The 19,579-nt window shown below is 41.5% G+C and overlaps 1 protein-coding gene across 1 annotated transcript in view; it reads right to left on the reverse strand.

Annotated features, from left to right (window-relative positions):
• Positions 1-19,579, reverse strand: part of CFAP54 (cilia and flagella associated protein 54) — a 308,666-nt gene that overhangs the window by 31,602 nt on the left and 257,485 nt on the right. Inside the window, exons 65-67 of the mRNA XM_047788234.1 lie at positions 12,864-12,970; positions 9,294-9,435; positions 417-491 (exon numbers count right to left, since the gene is read on the reverse strand). Of these exons, the coding sequence (XP_047644190.1) occupies positions 417-491; positions 9,294-9,435; positions 12,864-12,970 (324 nt within the window). The remainder of the gene's footprint in view (positions 1-416; positions 492-9,293; positions 9,436-12,863; positions 12,971-19,579) is intronic.

Genomic DNA, 19,579 nt, shown 5'->3' on the forward strand with positions numbered 1-19,579 from the left:
AGGTATTTCACATTAAAATATCTTCAGAATATAGTTTTTGAATGAAAAATAAGACCAAGTTACAGAATGCATGTGCAGTATGATCCTACTAATATAAAAATCCTAAAGTCTAAATATATATGAAAAAAAAATTGAGATACTCTCCAAAATGTTGATAGTGGTTCTTCTCTGAATGGTAGATTTGAAATGATTTTAAAATTATCCTCTTCACAATTTTCTGTACTAGTTTATTTTTTAACAAAGACTATTTCTAACCAACATAGCATGCTATTATAAACTCATGAGTATCGCTTCTTCACATTAATTAAAGAGGGTTAGGCCCTTGATACTTTTATAGTAGATGTTTTCTGCATTTCCATTTCCATAGCAACAATACTTGTGAGAGAATCAGATACAGTTTTAAAAGAGACACATACCTCAGACAGTGGTGGTTTCTCTCCATCCATGAAGAACAAAGACACTATTTCAGAGCAACAGTCAATAATCATGTGCTGGAAATAAGAAGACAATCTAGTGAGGTTGATCTTCTTGGTAAAATACCAGATATTTTAATTACAGACTTTATTTCACTTGTCTTTCATTGCATCATTACCTAATCTTAATCCCCAGGATAAAACTTACAGGGATTCAGAGGTCACAATCTTTTAAATAATGAGGGTTATTTGAAAGGATATAGAATGGCCACAACAAATACAACGTGGTGACGAGTAACCAATTATTTTAGGATCCTCTCCCTGCAAATTCACCATCAAAATTGCTGTTACCGAAGAACAGGTAAAGTAATTCACACCAAAATAAGATTTTGGAGTATCACTTTTCTTCCGAAAAGAGAGCCCGGGAATAAAGAGATTTGCATCCCTTTAGAGATGAGGGTTTAAGCCCAGTTGAACAGCTGGGAATTGAGGAAGAAATGGAAAGAGTAAATGAAAAGGAATAGAGAGCCAACGTCACACGTGGCCTATTACCGAGGGCACTGCTGCAGCCCCTACTGTATGGACGATGCTGTGTTTCTGCACGGGTATTTGACCCAACAGAGATCTACCTGGAGGCAGGGTTGAATCAACCAGGTTCTCCATCCTTGTCATTTCCTATAAGGACGAAAACAGAAGCAGGCTCCGGGTGGTACTGGCCGGATGAGCTAAGTGGTCCCTAGGCAGGGTTGGAGAAAGCAGCCAGTGGGCTCGAGGTAAAATTAGCAAGAGGAGGAAGCAGAGATAAAGGAGACCTGACACCATGTTGGGACTGAGCATAAATCTTGGCTCCCAGCTCTGCAGTTTCATTTTCTGTGGGGCCCACTGTGTTTTGTCCCCACTCCTTGGTTACGCACAAGCTTACCTTGCCCTGCCAAATACTGCCTCCTTGCCAAACCTATTCCATTTGACCCAGGATAAGCAGGTTTTCTTTAAACAACTAAAGGAGTCATGATTACAAGACTGTCAGAAACTATACTTACTTCACAACGTTGCCAACATCTAGCAACAATCTGCTTTTATTTTAAAAGTCGTAGTGACATGTGCTAACATCCAGAAATACAAAAATGATGACAGTGCATTCATTTTTAAATGATAACCGACAGTGCTGGTTAAACCTTAAAATAAAGCAATTGAACTCACAGACCCAAACCAATTATACTTAGGTTTTAGTAAATGCACGAACCTAAAAATGATCAAATTTTTAGGGAGTTCCCTTCTGGTACTGTGGATTAAGGATCCAGTGTTGTCACTGTAGGCTTTGTCACTGCAGTGGCTCAGGTGGCTGCCGTGGCTCAGGTTCAACCCCTGGCCCAGGAACTTCCAAATGCTATGGATATGGCAAAAGCAAACAAAAAACAAGTTTTAGAGTTCTAAAGCTATAGTTGATTGATTTCAACCTAACATATATTCAAGGCATTATATTAGGTGCTGTGGAATACAAAGATGAAGAAACAGATCCTCTCCTCACAAAGTGTACAGCAACTGAAAAAAATCAATTCCTACATGGCTAAATAACATGCAAAGGAGGACGCGATGAGAACTCGCGTAGTGATGACCTGTCACAAGAGCCTAGAGGTGGTGGAGAGGAATGGTAGGTATGATGAACAGGGAACATTCCCTGAAGAAAGGGCCATAGGAGCTGAGGCATGAAAGAGGAGCAAGATTCAACCGGCAGAGAAGGGGGACCAGGGCTCTCCAGGTGGCAGGAGCCATGTCAGCAAGGAAACGGCAGGTACTCAAGGAACATCACGGATCTGCTCTGGTCTTTCCCGTGGGTAGTCACGGGAGGCATGGTGGTGAGAAATACGGCTGAGACAGAAACGGATACTAGGAGAGGTAAACGTAAGGAATTTGGGTTTTGTGGCTTAGGAAATTGAGAAGCACTGGACTGAGGGAATAACGATCGTAGTGCTTTAAAAGGTAAATCAGGCCACACTTTAAAGGCACATTGGACCAGGAAGACAAGAGAAAGAGAAATGAGCTAGGAGGTTACTCACACTGTTTGGGCAAGAAGTGATGATGGCCAGAGGTAGGACACTTTCTACGGGACCGCACAGGATGGAGGGCAGTCAGGACATCCGGCACCGATCAGGGGACATCCCTTTCCTACGATCACCCTTCCAGGCTCCTGGTCCACGTTACTCGACAGAGGGGAACACACATATTGGGTGTGTTCTTAGACACTCCTCTTATTTAGCCACATTTCCCACAGTCACAATCGAGTTCTTGTTTTCTTTCTATCCAAAAGGTTTCAATAATAGCTGTGATGGGTTATTGTCACGTTTTCATCAAGAGCTATCAAGCGAAAGGACACTGCCTGGATAGGAATCATTTCATATAACAGATGAAGATGGAAATTCTACCTGATAACAGTGCCTTCCACTGCCTGTCTCAACATTTATCAAAGAGAATTTTCGCCTCAGCAATATTCTATTTCTTTGGCATCACTGGAGGTAAACCACATACATCACATCAGGAGTTGGCGGATTTGGGCTGTGAGACACCTCTGTGACCTTGCTGCCGCAGAAACAAGACAAGGAGGTACTGAGTGCCTCAATCCCGAGCAGAAAGCTGCCGGAGGGATGCTGCGGGTGGCAGGGGTGCTGGCAAGCACAGAAGGATCCTGGGTCAATCTTTGCTATTCCTCCCTTAAAAGAGAGCAGCTGTTGATTCTATAAGGAATGGCCTTCTGAGTTACTTCCAAGATAATAGAGCCAATTTTTTGACTTTCCTGAAGTCCTCCTCATCACTCACCAACTTCATGGAAAAAAACTTCCTAAATTGTTTTCCATCCAACAAACTCATCCCTCCTGCATGTGCCACCAGGATTATGCAAATCACTGGGCAGATCAGGAGATGCTCTTCCCGGGGGCTGCCTCCACCTTCCCCTACTCCCTGCCCCCAGGCCTGTTTTCCCATTCACCACTTATTCGATCAACATCTATTGAATGCATCCTAAGTGCCATGGGGTGGAAATTCGAGATGAATAAGATGGAGCGAGAGCCCTTAGGAGCTCATAGTTAGCAAGAGGAATAGGAGAGACAGACTCTATAGCACTCTGTGGTGAGGTCACCGAGGAGGAAGCACTAGATTCCACAAACCTCTTGAGCCCCGCTGCCACGACACTCACCCTGCAGTCCCACCACCCTGAATACAACACCCAGCTCCATGATTTCACATCCCATCTCTCGCTGTATCCTCGGTCTGGAAAACGTGTTCTCCGAAGGTCTCCAACTAGAAGTTTCACAACCAGCTATTAAAGAGGCATTGAGTTTCAGTTAGTTGATATCAGAGATCAAAGGATGAGTAAGAGTCCTGAGCAGAGGAATTCAAAGTCAAGAGAGAGGAAGAGACATATAAAGACATAATGACCAAAACAATATAGTGAGGGCACAGGGTATTTTGGGGTGCAGGAAAACATCATCTTTAGTTCAATCTATAGGGGGCTATAAAATGCTGCCTGCACTATGGAAGCAAGTATCAAGTCTAGCTCAGCTTTCTCTCTTAACACACACACACACACACACACACACACACACACACGCCTATGTGAAAGATTTTTTTTTGTTTTTATTTCCATTTTTTAAATTGTTATTTCCCCAATACAATTTTTTTTTCTACTGTACAGCATGGTGACCCAGTTACACATACATGTACACATTCTATTTTCTCACATTCTCATGCTCCATCATAAGTGACTAGACATAGTTCCCAGTGCTACACTGCAGGATCTCATTGCTAATATATTCCAAAGGCAATAGTTTGAATGAGATTTTTTTTTAAGTGATAAATGAGAAGAGTCTGCGTCATGAGCTCCACTATTGAGAAGGAAGAATTCCAGCAACCTCGCCCTGTTGTATAGAATACAGATAATGCTAGAAACAGGAAAACTGGAAGGTGCCAGAGAGGCTAAAATGACCTACAGAATCAGAAGCTAAGCCAGAGAGAGAAGGGGAGAGGAGTCAAAACACTCCATGCAGACTGAGTTGGAGGGAGAGTGTTGGGAGTTTGAACCAATGGGACAAGAGGTTGGAGCTGCCGTAGATGTCAGAGAGGCACCCCTAAGGCAGTGGGGGAAAGGAGATTTAAGAGAAATTATGCTGTTTATGATGAAAGAATTCTCTCTTGGTTGTTCTTATGAGAGACTCCATAAAGATTTAGATTCTTTTCAGTGCCTCTGAACATTAAATTGATGTTCCTTTGAATGCCACACGTTGCTAAGAGAGGGCCACTAGGTGGCTGGGCTCATTCCAAAGGACATCTGGATACCTGTGACCATACCCATAGGGTGATTAAGCCTGTCCATGATGGAACCCAACTGTACTGATTTCTGTATGAATTTTATCTCCTTGAGCCTGGAAAACTTTTGCATGTAATGGTTTCTGAAATATAATGTGTGAATGGATGCTAATGCTGAATTGTTTTTTGTTCTGTTTGCAACAGTTTTTTGATATGTTGGGGCTATGTCGCCTATACACTAACTTAAATTGCCTTGTGCAATCCAGCCATCCTATACATGTTTACTGAACTAATCTTAGGTGACTTGTGTAAACATATTTTAAGCTTTTCATATCAGTATGTTATCATTCCAAAAAGATGTTTGTGTCTTCAAGTCAGAATGGTCTGCATCTTTCATATGCTTTAAAGCTCCTGGTATGCTCTGAAGATACCCCATAAAGCTGTGAATGACAGGTTAAAATAACCCAGTGATTCTCAGCCAGTGTAGTTCATTTTTGAAGAAGGACATGTTTTCAAGCCAGAATTGACTAGAACACCTGTTCTGTAGCCCTCCCAAAACATCTTAAATTAATATCTGTGTTCTGAAGTTTTTGGCTTATTCCAGACTGTAGGGATTTGGGGGGTAGAAAAGGAAAAAAAAGAGGGAGAGGGAGTGCTAAGCAAAGGCACATTTTTCTGGACCCTTACATTTAATAACCCACTAAAAATCTATACTGTGATAGAAATAAACAGAATATAGAGGTTATGAAATCTTGTCCAATTCCTAACCACAATCGATCTCTTCAAGTGTCCTAGTTAACTTGTAATTAGCTCCAAGTGAAGGTTGTCATGACAACAAACTGGCAGATTTTAGTCAATGGAATTTATTTTATATAACGCAGAACCTAGCTTTTTTTTTTTTTTCTTCTTCTTCTTCTTCTCAAGTGCTGGTTAGTTTATTGGGAAAAAGGAAGCTCTCTATGTCCTTGCATTTCATAACTTTCAGATGTTGTGAATTAATTTGTTTGCTAATTCACCTAAACTAAAAATATTAGTTTTGCCTCCATTTTGTGACCTTTCATATACAGAAGGAATAGAACTGGAACACATCTTAAAATGCCCCAATTAAAGCTAAAGGAACACTTGTGAAGTTGGAGAATAAAACAAATCCAAAAATATGGAGAAGAACATCAGGCTTAAAAGGAGTTTGTTCTACTCAAGGTCTGACCCACTCACACACACCATTCTAGGCAGGACAGGAGAGCACGTCACAAACCTTGGCTAAAGCAAGGTGGGATGCGAATTCCTCCCTCTGTCTGCATTCAAATGTCCCCATGTATTCCTGATTTGTTTATATTCCTCATCAACTTCTTGGCTCATGTACTGGGCTCCTTGTGATGAATCTGGTAACTACCTCTGACCCCCAGGGAAATTTTGATGACTCTCATTCCAACCAAGGGGCCACCTCTTCATCTCAGCAATATCTGAGTAAAAGGATCATGTTCAGAGATGAGGGGAAAATTAGTCGCAGGAAAGGTTAAGTGGCTGACCCGCGGTAGCGATGCTGAGTGGCAGAGAACCACCTACAACCCTTAGCCTCAGGGATACTCACTCTCCAGTCTCAGTGTGAGCTGAAGAGACAAATGGGTTCAGGAGAAAAAAACAACCCTTTTCTATTTGAAAACTGTAATCATAGATTCAAGCACAACTTCAACATGGAATAGTCTAGGCTATGGTTCAAAGACACCAACCTGATAAGTTTGTTCTATGATGAAAAACTACAATTGTGAGGGATCTACAAAAGAAGTTCAAAAATGAAGAGCTGAGTTCTAGCTGAAGATGACATGCAGGGGCAGCCATGCACTTTAGGAAAATAATTACTTATATGAGTCTCATGAGTTTGAGGTATCTAATCTATTGAGAGATTTATTATAAGTACTTGGTATACCATTAATATCATTAACCATCTGGTAACTTGTAACATTTGAGGACACTATAAAAGATGTGCAGCTAAAATTCCAAGATATCAGTTTCTGTGATAAATATAAACATAGAGCACAGGTGACATAAATTCTAGAAAGTTGCTTTTTGCTAAGATGAATGGTTCTGGCCTGATAATCCTCTTACAGCTGGACTTGTTGCTTTCACAATAATGAAAAATGCACTTTCACTCAACTGGTAAATTCAGACTGAAAAGTGCCTACAAGTATATTCTGAAAATCAGCAGAGTTGCCAACTTTGGCACTCTCATGTAATCGCTATATAGTGAAGGCAAACAAAACAAAAAGAGCCATATCAATAATATTCTTTAAGAATTAAAAAGGTTCTGTTATTGGTAACCAAGTGAATATTAAGCTATCAAAAGTGATTTTCAGAAAAAGGCACAGCAGACCAAAATTAAAGATCCTAAAAGCTTTCAGAGACGGAAAACAGAGATGGGACCCAAGTGGCTGGGAATTCAATCAGAAAATCAGCAGAGGGAGGTCCCAGAATTAGAGCTCTGATGCAGGCCCTGGAGGCAACCAGTCCTCAGCCAGAGCAGGAGCGGGGCTTCCAGGAAGGAAAAGGGGAACTGAGACATAAGTGTAAACACATGGATGAACATATGACAGATCTGATGCCATGATCAGAAAGTGGTTAAGAAAAAAAGACAAGTGAAGAGGAGTTCCCCCATGGCTCAGAGGGTTAAGAATCCAGTGTTATCACTGCTGTGGCAAAGGTTCAATCCCTGGCCCGGGAACTTCTGCATGGCCAAAAAAAGAGGTAAACAAAGAAAAAACTCAAACCTTATACAGGAAAGGAAAATAACCACAGTACACTACTTGGCTGTGAACACCATTACAGGATTATAATAATGTAGACACTGGAGAGTGACTTCGGTTAATTGTGTGATGTAACAGTATTCAGAAAGGAGAAGTTGAGTAGCAGGAGCGAGCCAAATCCTTGTATACCACAGTAAAGTCAATAGATACTATATAGAACTGATACTTCCAGAAAAACAAACAAACAATCACCTGGGGCTATCATCAGCCCTATTCATCAAGATCTCTGGTTTCCTTCTCTCCAAGCCAGGAGCAAAATTGTTTGCATGGCTTGTGACCTATTTGGCCGATGAAATGTTAGTGGAAATGATAGGGTGGGAACTTGAAGAGCCAGTGTGTGCGTCGCCTCCTTTCTATCCTCCTGCCCAGTGACTGGAGATGCTGCATAGGATGGATATGCCACCAGCCCGGAGACTGGTGTGAAGAGACATGGAGCAGGGGTCCAGGGGACAGCCTTGGATTTGAGGGGTGCTGGTTACCTTGCTTGTCATGACTGACCCTGCATATTATTTATAGATTTGGAATAGCAAAAGAAATAATTGAAAGAGTTTGAAACAGTCTGCTCTCAGAACTGCAGAGTGAGGACAGGTTGGGGAGGAGACTGTCCCTTTTCATTTTAAGCCTTATACATCTATTTGATTTTTTTTGGTAATGGTCATTGTAACCACAGAACATTTATCTCAAGAAAGTGGAATAATGTGTAAATGGAAATTTAAGAGCAAGTGATTGAGGGAGAAGAGATATTGCCTGTTCCTCTCATCTTCATAGAAGGTGAGGAAATTCCACTCCACTCCGGAAGGAGGAAGGACACGTCCAGCTTCTTTCAGACACCGCCAGGAGAGCAGAGTGACTTCTCTGATTGGTGACTTTGGGAAAAGCAACAGGGCATGCTAAGTTCAGCCCCACTGTTGCAATCTTCGCTTCCATTTTTTGAAGCACCCTGCCTGCAGGAGGACTATTCTCTTACCCCCCATGCAGTAAGCCTGAAGGAGTCGGGGCAGAAGGAATGGGGGAATTCTATGGTTATACAAAGTGGGCAAGAGTACTGCGTGATTAGGTATGCAAGTCTGCCTATGGCAGGAGTGAAATATTAGTAAACTCGTTTGGCCATTGATCCACAGCCATGTTTGCTAATCAGCAGTAATGACACTGATGCTTTGAGAACTCCATTTATCTGTTTCTTGGTTCCAATTTCTTAATGGGTTTAGAACTCAAGAGAAATAGAAGGGAAATAAGCCTCTTTTCCAAAACGTGAGCCTCAGTCATCATGAAACCATTCAACACTGTAATCAGATTAATAACACACTACAAGGTTAATGGGTTGTTTTTTTTCTGGTTAAAAAAATACAGATGCATAGAAAAGTCTGAAAGATATATGCTTATCTGTATTTTCTAACTTTTCTTCACATATTACTTAGGTGATAAACATGTTCAAATACTACACTTAAGGTAAAAAATTACAAGTAACAGCACAAAGTCACAAAGCATTGTTTCTTAGAGTTCATGGTTATATCTGAATGATTTCTTTAGACTGGCTTTATTTTCATTCACCACCAGATTCTTATAATTGGTATACTCAGAATGACTTCAAAGAAAATAGTACTTAGGTGACCAAAAGTTGGGTCATATCTGGTGAGAAGGATACAGGGCAGAAGAACCACAGGGGTCAAGGTTAGTTATATAGTTCTGCTCTCATGAAATAAAAAATAATTCAAATAATTATGTATAAAAACATCCATCCTGCAATGGCAATAGAATTTTCCATTACTGAGCAACTTACTTCCAGTTCTTTATCAACTGATTTCTCTTCTGTTTCTTGTACTTCGGATACATTTTCATTTGAAGCAACTTTAGGAGGTGTTGGCAATGATATTTCAGCAATTTGCGTAAGGTTAGATAGTTTCTCATGAATTGAAATAACTCTAAAAATAAATATAGATGCATTTTATTTAAGAAGTTAAAAAAAAGCATTCATTTGTTCCCAGAATCAATAATATGTCTGAAGTAAGTCCTTAGTTATTTAACACTTAGATTTTTGGCATACCCAAATATCATTCATTCGTTCATTCAAGAAACATGAGCAAAGAGACACAATTCTTACCTGCATGATGTTTTAAGATCTAGTCAGATGTTCAAACAGATTTATACTTACAAACTGGCAAAAGAACAATGAAAAAATGTATACACTCAAAATATTGCTTAAGATAAAAATCAAATAAATATCAGAGTTCCTTGGTGTCTGAGCAGGTTAAGGATCCAGCATTGTCACTGCAGTGGCTCTGGTTCCTGCTGTGCCAAGGGTTCAATTCTTGGCCCAGGAACTTCCACATGCCATGGGCACGGCTGGAAAAAGAAAGAAAAGAAATATCTACATGGGCAAAGAAACACCAGGCAAATGACAAAAAGATCTACTTCGACATAATTTTTTTTTGTCTTTTTGTCTTTTGTTGTTGTTGTTATTTCTTGGGCCGCTCCCGCGGCATATGGAGGTTCCCAGGCTAGGGGTCGAATCAGAGCTGTAGCCACCAGCCTACGCCAGAGCCACCGCAACGCGGGATCTGAGCCGCGTCTGCGACCTACACCACAGCTCACGGCAACGCCGGATCGTTAACCCACTGAGCAAGGCCAGGGACCGAACCCGCAACCTCATGGTTCCTAGTCGGATTTGTTAACCACTGCGCCACGACGGGAACTCCTACTTCGACATAAGTTTAATGCCATTCTCTGGCTGCTGGCCTGAAACTGAGAATTAGGGCAAGTCAGCAGTGGCTCTAAGAGACCGGTCCAGGAGCCCATGCAGGGACATGTACTGTGTGGGGAGAGGGGGTAGAGAGAAGGATCAAGAAAGAAGGAAAAGCAAAAACCAAGGAGGAGGGCAGAGGACAAAGTGACAATGAGCTGAGGACAGAAAGCTTCTGGAGCCACAATACAGCAAACTGTGGATGTGCTGAAGGCAGAGGTGAACTAATGGATGGAGCCAGAAGCTAGAAAAGCCTCGAAATGGTTAAAGGAGGCAAAGGGCCACCTGCAGGCAGGCCCCCAGTGACTCAACAACCAGGTGCAGAGCGCAGGTGCACACGTGCCTGTGTGTGGGGATGCTCAGTTCTCTACCCGGGGATGGAAGGATTTTTTTTTTCTGGCCTCGCCTGCAGCATGCAGAAGGTCCCAAGCCAAGGATGAAACCTGTGCCACAGCAGTGACCACGCCGGATCCTAACTGCTAGGCCACCAGGGAACTCCAGGAAGGAAATTTTTATGAAAAAGAAGTAGATGATGCGTAAAAGCAAACTGACATCAGCAACGAATGTGGGATGTCCACAGCCTCCTCTTTGCTTCTAAAGGATGATGGATAAGAGCAATTCCCCAAAGACTGATCTTATCTTGACCCGCATAAGAACACGAGGAACTCCAGCCTGGGGGGAAGAAACAGCCTATTTTCACTGCGTCACTGAGGCTTGACTCTCAGACGAGAGTTCGCCAGGCACCTGCGGCTGCAACAGCCTCAGGGACAGGGGCAAGTCCCTAACTACAGTCATCCTGTGCCTGATCCTGACCACACCCAAATCAAGAACTTTTCGGAATAAACAAAAGAATCCTGTCACGTTGATTACATCATGCTCTGTGGGAATTACAATCATTTTCATCATATGGTTCTGAAAAAAAAAAAAAAAAAGATCTGGCCCTGTTTCTGGGTATACAAAGAAGGGGCAGAATTGACTAACTTTATGGCTCAACAGGGCTGGTTTAGTCCTGTGTCTGACTTCCTGCCATTTCACTGAAAAAAAAAAAAAAAAAGGAAAAGGAAAAGAAAATTAACTGAATAATTGAAAGTATGGCAGCTCTTGAAACATCTCTTGTTTTATTCTCTTTCATGGTGAGGCCAAGGAGTCCTTGCAAATGGAAATCAGGGAGCAGAACAAGAGTCTTCAGGGAAGGATGGAGAAGCCCCGAGTCCTTGTTCCCTGAGTGCTGAGCAGGCAGGCAGCTAGGCAGAGAGCTGACCCCGACGGACACAGGAGGCAGGGATGAGACTTGCTATTTGCCCAGTGCTCCTGGCCTTTCAAAGTATATGTGCACATGGTACATGCACAGAAAGTGTATGCACACACCATCTGGCTAGATCCAAACGATACCCCCACAAGGCAGGCTGAGCAAGGATGATCTCCATCTCGGGACTGAGAGAATGGAGGCCGAGGTCACAAGGACAACAAACAGTGGAATCAAAACTGAATTAACTAGGAGTCCCCACTGTGGCGCAGTGGGTTAAGAATCTGGCTGCAGCGGCTGCGGTCTCTGCAGAGGCGTGGGTCTGATCCCCCACCTGGCACAGTGGGTTCAACGAGCTGGGGTTGCTGCAGCTGTGGCTTGGATTCAGTCCTTGGCCTGGGAACTTCTATATGCATCGGGGGCAGCCATTAAAAACGAAACCAAACCAAACTAACCCCACAAAAAAGAAAACTGAAAACCATGCAAGGACTTTGCTAAGGTGAAATCCGAGAGAGAAACCAGGCAGAAACAAAGTTCCAGCCTCCAAACAGTGCTGCTGACTCAGAGGCTTTGGACTTGGGGAGCAAAATGTGAAACAGCACTGAGCAGCCAGGGAAGGGGTGGATATTTGGGTTTAATTTTGCAACTTCATACAGAACCACATGAAGTTATTTTTTAAAACACACTCCAAACTACAGGCAGAATAGGGTACGGACCACATCTTTGTACTCCCTATAATCTTTATGAAATATCAGGAACTGTTCCTCCAACAACACCCGCTACTATCATCATCATTATTCTTCTTCTTCCCATTTTACTGAGGCACAGAGAGGTTAAGTAACCAGGTTAAGGTTGCTCAAATAGGAAGGGGCACAACCAGCATTTGAACCAAAGCAGGCAGGATTCAGAGTTCATGCCCTGAACCACTGCAATATCATACTCTTCTAAGGAGAAGGAAGCTTTAAAAAAAAAAAAAGTCTTCCAAAATTTCTCCCATGATTTACCTTGTATATTACCAATAGTGCCTGTTCTTAGGAAAATATCTATGGAGTTCTCGTTGTGGTGCAGCGGAAATGAATCCAACTAGGAACCACGAGGTTGCGGGTTTGATCCCTGGCCTTGCTCAGTGGGTTAAGGATCCAACATTGCCATGAGCTGTGGGGTAGGTTGCAGACGCGGCTTGGAGCTGATGTTGCTGTGGCTGGGGTGTAGGCCGGCAGCTGTAGCTTCAATTCGAGCCCTAGCCTGGGAACCTCCATATTCCACAGGTATGGCCCTAAAAAGCAATAATAATAATAATAATAATAGTAAATTTAAAAATCCGCAATGAGGGCTAGGGTTGTGGATAACCCATCTTTACTTGCCTGTTCAGTGGAACCCAGAAAGAGCCAGTGTATACACTGCTGTAAGCAGTAGATGCAACATCTGAAACATTCAGGGGCTTCATATTATACGCATACAACAATAACACCTATAAGAAAATTAGAAGGCATATAAAGTGTGACATCCAAATTACCTCAAAAAATGCAGCATCGCTTCTCAAAATAATATCATTAAACTTTAAAAGGTTTTTCTTTGAAAGATAAAAATGACAGCTCTTTTTTTTCCCAATTCACTTTAAAGAGAAATGATATGAAAAGGATTATGCAAAGGTTACGAGATGAAAATAAGTGCTCATTGGTGCCAAGATGATACTATTTTTGATAAATGACATTGGTTGTGGCAGTTGAGTTTAAATTTAAGCCTTTGAGGGCCCCTGCAACAGGTTCTCATATGTACCTGGTGAATATTCAACGTTGTTTCTTGTTTCTTCTCAACATACCCCTTTCCCATCAGTGGTTGTGGCTGCTTCGGTGTGTTCACTTAGGCTGCTCCCTTCCTCTTCTCTCTGTGTATTCAGCCCACACACAACTTTCCAGTCCCTCAGATGAAACTTCTCTGATGACTCATGCTGTAGTAACTTCCTTGATGCTGGCTTCTGACACTTCTTACAGTCAGTCCCACACTCTACAGCCCCTATGTACACTCCCGTGATTCTGGGATGCACAGAATTTGAGAGAGAACCTTGGAGGCGGTCTGCTCTAAGGCCTTCAGTTTAGGTGTATGAAAGCTGAGGTCAAAGCTGACCAGCTAATAAGAACATGCACTTTTCTTGCCTCCTCACAAATCAAACAAAATAAGAGTAACGAGAATTTTTTTTTTTAAAGGCACAAATCTACAAAGAGAGAAACAAGAGTGGAAATGAAGCAAAGGAAAGATGCTCGCAACATTTTGAAAGCACCTGAGTTAAGCCAACTCAGCAGTGAAGAAAAGCTGTGTCCTAACTGCCTCTAGAGGGGTTGCCGACAACAGGCAGGACTGAGGTCCTCAAAAGGCTTGGGGACAACCCCTCTCCTGCCCTTCTCTGAGCCCATGCAGCCAGGAGACTCCACCCTCCTTCCCTGCCTCTTTTCTGCTGACTGAACTTTTCCATTTTTCTCTCTGCTGAAGTTCAATCAAGGAAGCTCTATGCTCAGGAGTGACACTAGGTGCAGGGGTGACGTGCTGAACTGAGAACACTGGAATTAAGTGAAGGTCTGTATTTGGAGGAAGAGCCATCCCCCTACCTGACTCCAGCCCCTGCCCAGAATACAAAAAACCAAGCAGGAATCTAAAAGAGTCCTCTTTGGGGAAATTTACCAGATGAAGAGAAAAGACCTACAGAACTGACATTTCAGCATCATCCAGTGAAACTGCTGGCTCCTACAGGAACCCTGCAATGAGGCCGCAAGTCAGTAAGTCTGACTTGGTATGCACCTCAGTGCCTCAAACATGAATGGGGAGCCAGGGGTCACTAGACATAAAGTGAAAGGTAGAGACCAAAACTAACATAAGAAAGGAGTTCAAAGAATCAGATACAAGATAAAGAACAGAAGAGAACTTCAATGAAACCATAAAATCCTCTGAGAGAAGAAGGCCAATATTGCAACTATGAAACAAGAACACAGTGCTATTAAAGTGGAGCAGAGAATAAGACACCTCTTAAAAATTAAAAAATATGATTGTGGCAACGAAATAACTGATAAAAGATCTGAAATATAAAGTAAAGTGAAATTTAAAAACACAAATGGGGAGAAAAGATGAGAAAAGTAAACATTCAAACTAATAGGCTCAATATCTGAATAACAGAAATTCCAGAAAGTACAGAGATAATCAGAGGGAGGAAATTATCAAAGAAAAACATCTCCGTGAACAGAAGAATACACTTTACAAATTGAAAAGGGCACCCTAGGAACCCAGCCCAATGGATGAAAGACCCACACCAGGGTCCATCATGGAATTTCAGAACACAGGGGAAAGAGGGAGGAGCCCCATGGCTTCTGGAGGAAAAAAAATCACAAAGGACCAGGAATCAGAATGGGAAGAGAATTCTCATCAGCAATGCAGGATTGCCAGAGATAATGAAACAATGCCTCCCACATTTTGAGGGAAAATAATTTCCAACCTAGGATTTTTATGCCTAGACAACAATAACTCAAGCATCAAAATGATGACCTTTTATCAGACATCTGAGGTCTTTTTACCTCCTATGTGAGTGCAGGGTTCATCTTAGTCCATTCCAACCTTGTTAATCACCTCAGGGGACAGAAGTTATGGAATTGTTCCTTGGCCAAACTTGGATAGACTGCACTGACTCGTGATTAATGTAGCCTTGTTTAGGGTCTGAAACACACCAAGGGGCAGCCTGTGCCAGCCTGTCTGCATTTTTTTTTTTTGTAGAAAATGTACATGTTGATGATTTACATATGGAATCTATTGTTATCTTCACTTCTGTCATTGAGTCTGGTCCCATTGAGTTTTGTCTTTTTTTTTTTTAATAGTGTTAGCGTTTTATTATAAATACGTTTATCCCTAAATCTCTTATTAATCTTTTTTAAAGTATAGCTGATTTACAGTGTTGTGCCAGTTTACAGCATAGTGACCCAGTCATACATATATACACATTCTTCTTCTCATACTATCTTTCATCATGGTCTAGCCCAAAAGACTGGATATAGTTCCCTGTGCTGTACAGAAGGAACTCATTGCTATTCATTCTAAATGTAACAGTTTGCAGCTACCAACCCCAAACTTCCTGGGCTTGACTACATGATCAGAGAGGCACAAAAGATGCCTCCTCAGAAATAATAGCAGCTTTCTTAAAATCAAGATATCTCACCATAGTTTGGTAGTTTATGATCCATATATGACATGAACCACAGGTTCTTGACGTGTGTCCTGTGCAACTGAGAGAGGACCCAGGAAGCTGCTCCTGGTAATCTCTAATGGTCATTTGTGCTGTCTTGCTGTGCCTTATCCTTGACTAAAGCCCTCCATGATGCACTCTCTGGTTCACAGAACCTCCAGCATACCCTTTCTTGGGAAGCTGAAAGAGGTGTTCATTCAACAGGAGAGGGCAAGTCAAGACAGAGAGAAATGTGGGACCCAGGGAATCCAAGTCAGAGACAGGGAGGAAGGAATTATTAGGAGGATGGAGAATGGGTTCTTAAGATGATTTCTTTTTTTTTTCCCAGGGCCGCACCTGCAGCATATGGAGGTTCCCAGGCTAGGGGTCAAACCAGAGCTGTAGCCAGCGGCCTACACCACAGCCACAGCAACACGGGATCCGAGCCACATCTGCAACCTACACCACAGGTCACAGCAACCCACTGAGCAAGGCCAGGGATCGAACATGCAACCTCATGGTTCCTAGTCGGATTTGTTAACCACTGAGCCATGACAGGAACTCCTTAAGATGATTTTTGAACCATGAAAACAATTGGTCCAGTTTGGAGCATGTCTCTGAGGAAGGAAAGGGAAAAAGGAACTAAGAGATAAGCTGATGAGTTGGTCCACAGGGAGAAGGACGGTATAGTTCTTTGAAACCTTAGAAAGAATGAGAGATTCTAAAATACAGAGAACATTAGAATGAGAGATTCTAAAATACAGAGAACAAAAATGAGGCTTTTTTTTTTTTTTCTTCAGGAAGGAAGAAGGAAAAGAAAGGGTACCTCATTTGGCTCAGCTGTAATATTCACACAGTCACAATGTAAACACTATGGTTTAAGAATTATGATGGAACTCAATTAGGAGAATGGGCAGAGGAGAAGAGTGGGGGTGGGTGGGCAGAAGGTGGCATTCGCCTTCTCTTCCACGGTAGTGTGTGAAGTTCATCACGTAGAGAAATCATCACATGAGCATGTAATTTAGATAAATGGGGGGGGGGGGGCAGATAACCAAACAAAAAAGACAAAGAATGTAAAGGACTTGCATCTGAGGAGGGAGATTCAGAGATAAGGACAGTTATATGGAGAACTGTTCTTTATTCACTAGAAATCTTTCAAAATTTGATTTTTCAAACTTTGGAAAATTTGACAGAACATGTCTGAAAAGAAAAGGAAATGAGTCCCAGAGAGGTTAGCCCAAGATCGCACAGTGCTGCGTGGTGTTCGCTCTCGGTCTGTGTTTGTTAACCTTGGCTGGGCTAGCATGTAAAATCCCTGAGGACAGGAGTGATATCTTGTACTTTATTTTAGTAGCGCTTGCAGTCCCTGGTACAGGGTAATTAATATCTTCATATTTCTGAAATTTTCATTGCATTTGTTAAGAGCCCATGAAGTTCCTCAAAGCACGCTAGTGGGAAACTTGAAATGGAAAATACGCTTTACATTGAAGCCCTGATAATGAACATGACTTTCTTCCTCCTCAAGCTGATGCTTGTGAATGTTTCTGAGTACAATTTAAAGCCTTTCCTAACTGAACCTGGCACAGACAACTGGATTCAAAGTATAAAAGTCTGAAATCGGAATGAACAAAGTAGGGCGGTTGTTAAACAGTACAACTGAGCTCACTTGTCTGTTGTTGTGGCTTGAGCTCTGGAGCCAGGGTGTCTGGGTTTGCCTCCACCATTCCTTGAGTGTGTGATCTTGGGAAAATTATTAAAACATTATGCCTCTGCTTCTCATTTGTACAATGGAGATTTGGTAAGCCCCATGCCCTGGATCGGTGTGAGGATTCAGTGAGCCAGGGTATAGTGCTTGGAGCAGTATTTAAACCTGTATTGTTGTCATTTTTAGCCCCATGATCATTCCTGGCTCCTTACCCTCCCTGGGTACCTCATTTTCCAGATTCTCTTAGACCTGCTGCTAATCCCAGCCAGCTTCCCAACACATCCCCAGCCTGTCCTCATCAAATCCACTTAGTTCTTAGTTGGGAATGGTGCTTAGTTCTATTCCCAACTTGTCCTTACTCCTCAGGGATAAGTTATATCACCTTGCTTACTCAGGAATGGATTCCTTAGGAGGCCAAACATTTCCAATGCTTCCTAACTCACTTCTGAAAAGATTTTTTTTTCCCCAATGGAAAAGAAGTGATAAGGTTTTGACAAACACTGAGCAATACTATATTTTAAACCATCTCCTATGTACATCATGATCAAGTGGGATTTATCTCAGGGATTTAAGGATGCTTCGGTATCTGCAAATCAATCAATGTGATGCACCACATCAACAAACTGAAGAATAAATATCATTTATTATCTCAATAGATGCGGAAAGAGCTTTTGATAAATTCAACGTCCATTTATGATTAAAAAACCTCAACCAAGTGGGTATAGAGAGAACATACCTCAACATAATAAAGGTCAAATATGACAAATTTAGGACTAAAATCACATTCAATAGTGAAAAGCTAAAAGCTCTTCCTCTAAGAGCAAGACAAGTCAAGGATGCCCAATATAATTATTTTTACTCAACACAGTATTTGAAGTCTTAGGCACATCAATCAGATAAGAAAAATAGTTGGGAAGTATCTAAATTGTAGAGGAAGAGGTAAAACTGCCCTTGCTTGCAGATACATGATAACTATATACAGAAATCCTAAAGATGCCACACACACACACACAAACTACTAGAACCAATAAGGAAATTCCATGAAGTTGCAGGATATAAAATTAATATACTGATATATATTGCACTTCTATACACTAAAAAATTAAGAAAACAATCCCATTTACAATTATATCAAAAAGAATAAAACATCTAGGAATAAACCTAACCAAGGAGGTTAAAGACCTGCACTCAGAAAACTATAAGATGTTGATGAAATTTATCAACACAAACAAATGGGAAGATATTCATGGACTGAAAGAATTGTTAAAATGACCATACCACCCAAGAAAATCTACAGACTCAACGCAATCCCCATCAAAATGCCAATGGTGTTTTTCACAGAACTAGTACAAATAACTCTCAAATCTTTACAGAACCAGAAGAGACTTCAAACAGCCAAAATAATCCCAAGAAAGAAGAACAAAGCTGGAAGTATTATGCTCCCTAATTTAAAATTCTACTACAAATCTATAGCAACAGAAAGAGTATGGTACTGGCACAAAAACAGATACACAGATCAATGGAACAAAACAGCCCAGAAATGCGGTCAATTAATCTACAACAAAGGAGGCAAGAATATACAATGAGGAAAAGACAACCTCTTCAATAAATGGTGTTGGGAAACCTGGACAGCCACATGCAAAAGAACCAAACTGGACAACTCTCTCCCCTCATAACAAAAATAAGCTCAAAGTGGACTAAAGACTTAAATGTAAGTCCTGAAACCATAAAACCCCTAGAAGGAAACACAGGCAATATGCTCTTTTACATTGGTCTTTTGGATCCATCTCCTGAGGCAAGAGATTTCAAAAAGGAAATGTAAACAACTGAGATTATATCAAACTAGAAAAACTTTTCACAATGAAGGAAACCATCAACAAATTAAACACAGCATATTGAATGAGAGAAGATATGCACAAGTGATATATCTGATAAGGCTTTAGTATCCAAAATATACAAAGAACTCATACAGCTCAACCTCAAAAAAAAAAGCAACAGAGAACCTGAGTAGATATTTTTCCAAAAAAGACATGCAGATGACCAATAGGCACATAAAAATGCTCAATATCAATAATTATTAGGGAAAGGCAAACCAAAACCATAATGAGATATCACCTCACACCTGACAGAATGGCTATTATAAAAAAGACAACAAATAACAAGTGTTGATG

The sequence above is a fragment of the Phacochoerus africanus genome, chromosome 7 (genome assembly GCF_016906955.1).
Source record: "Phacochoerus africanus isolate WHEZ1 chromosome 7, ROS_Pafr_v1, whole genome shotgun sequence".
Classification (NCBI taxonomy): Eukaryota; Metazoa; Chordata; class Mammalia; order Artiodactyla; family Suidae; genus Phacochoerus; species Phacochoerus africanus.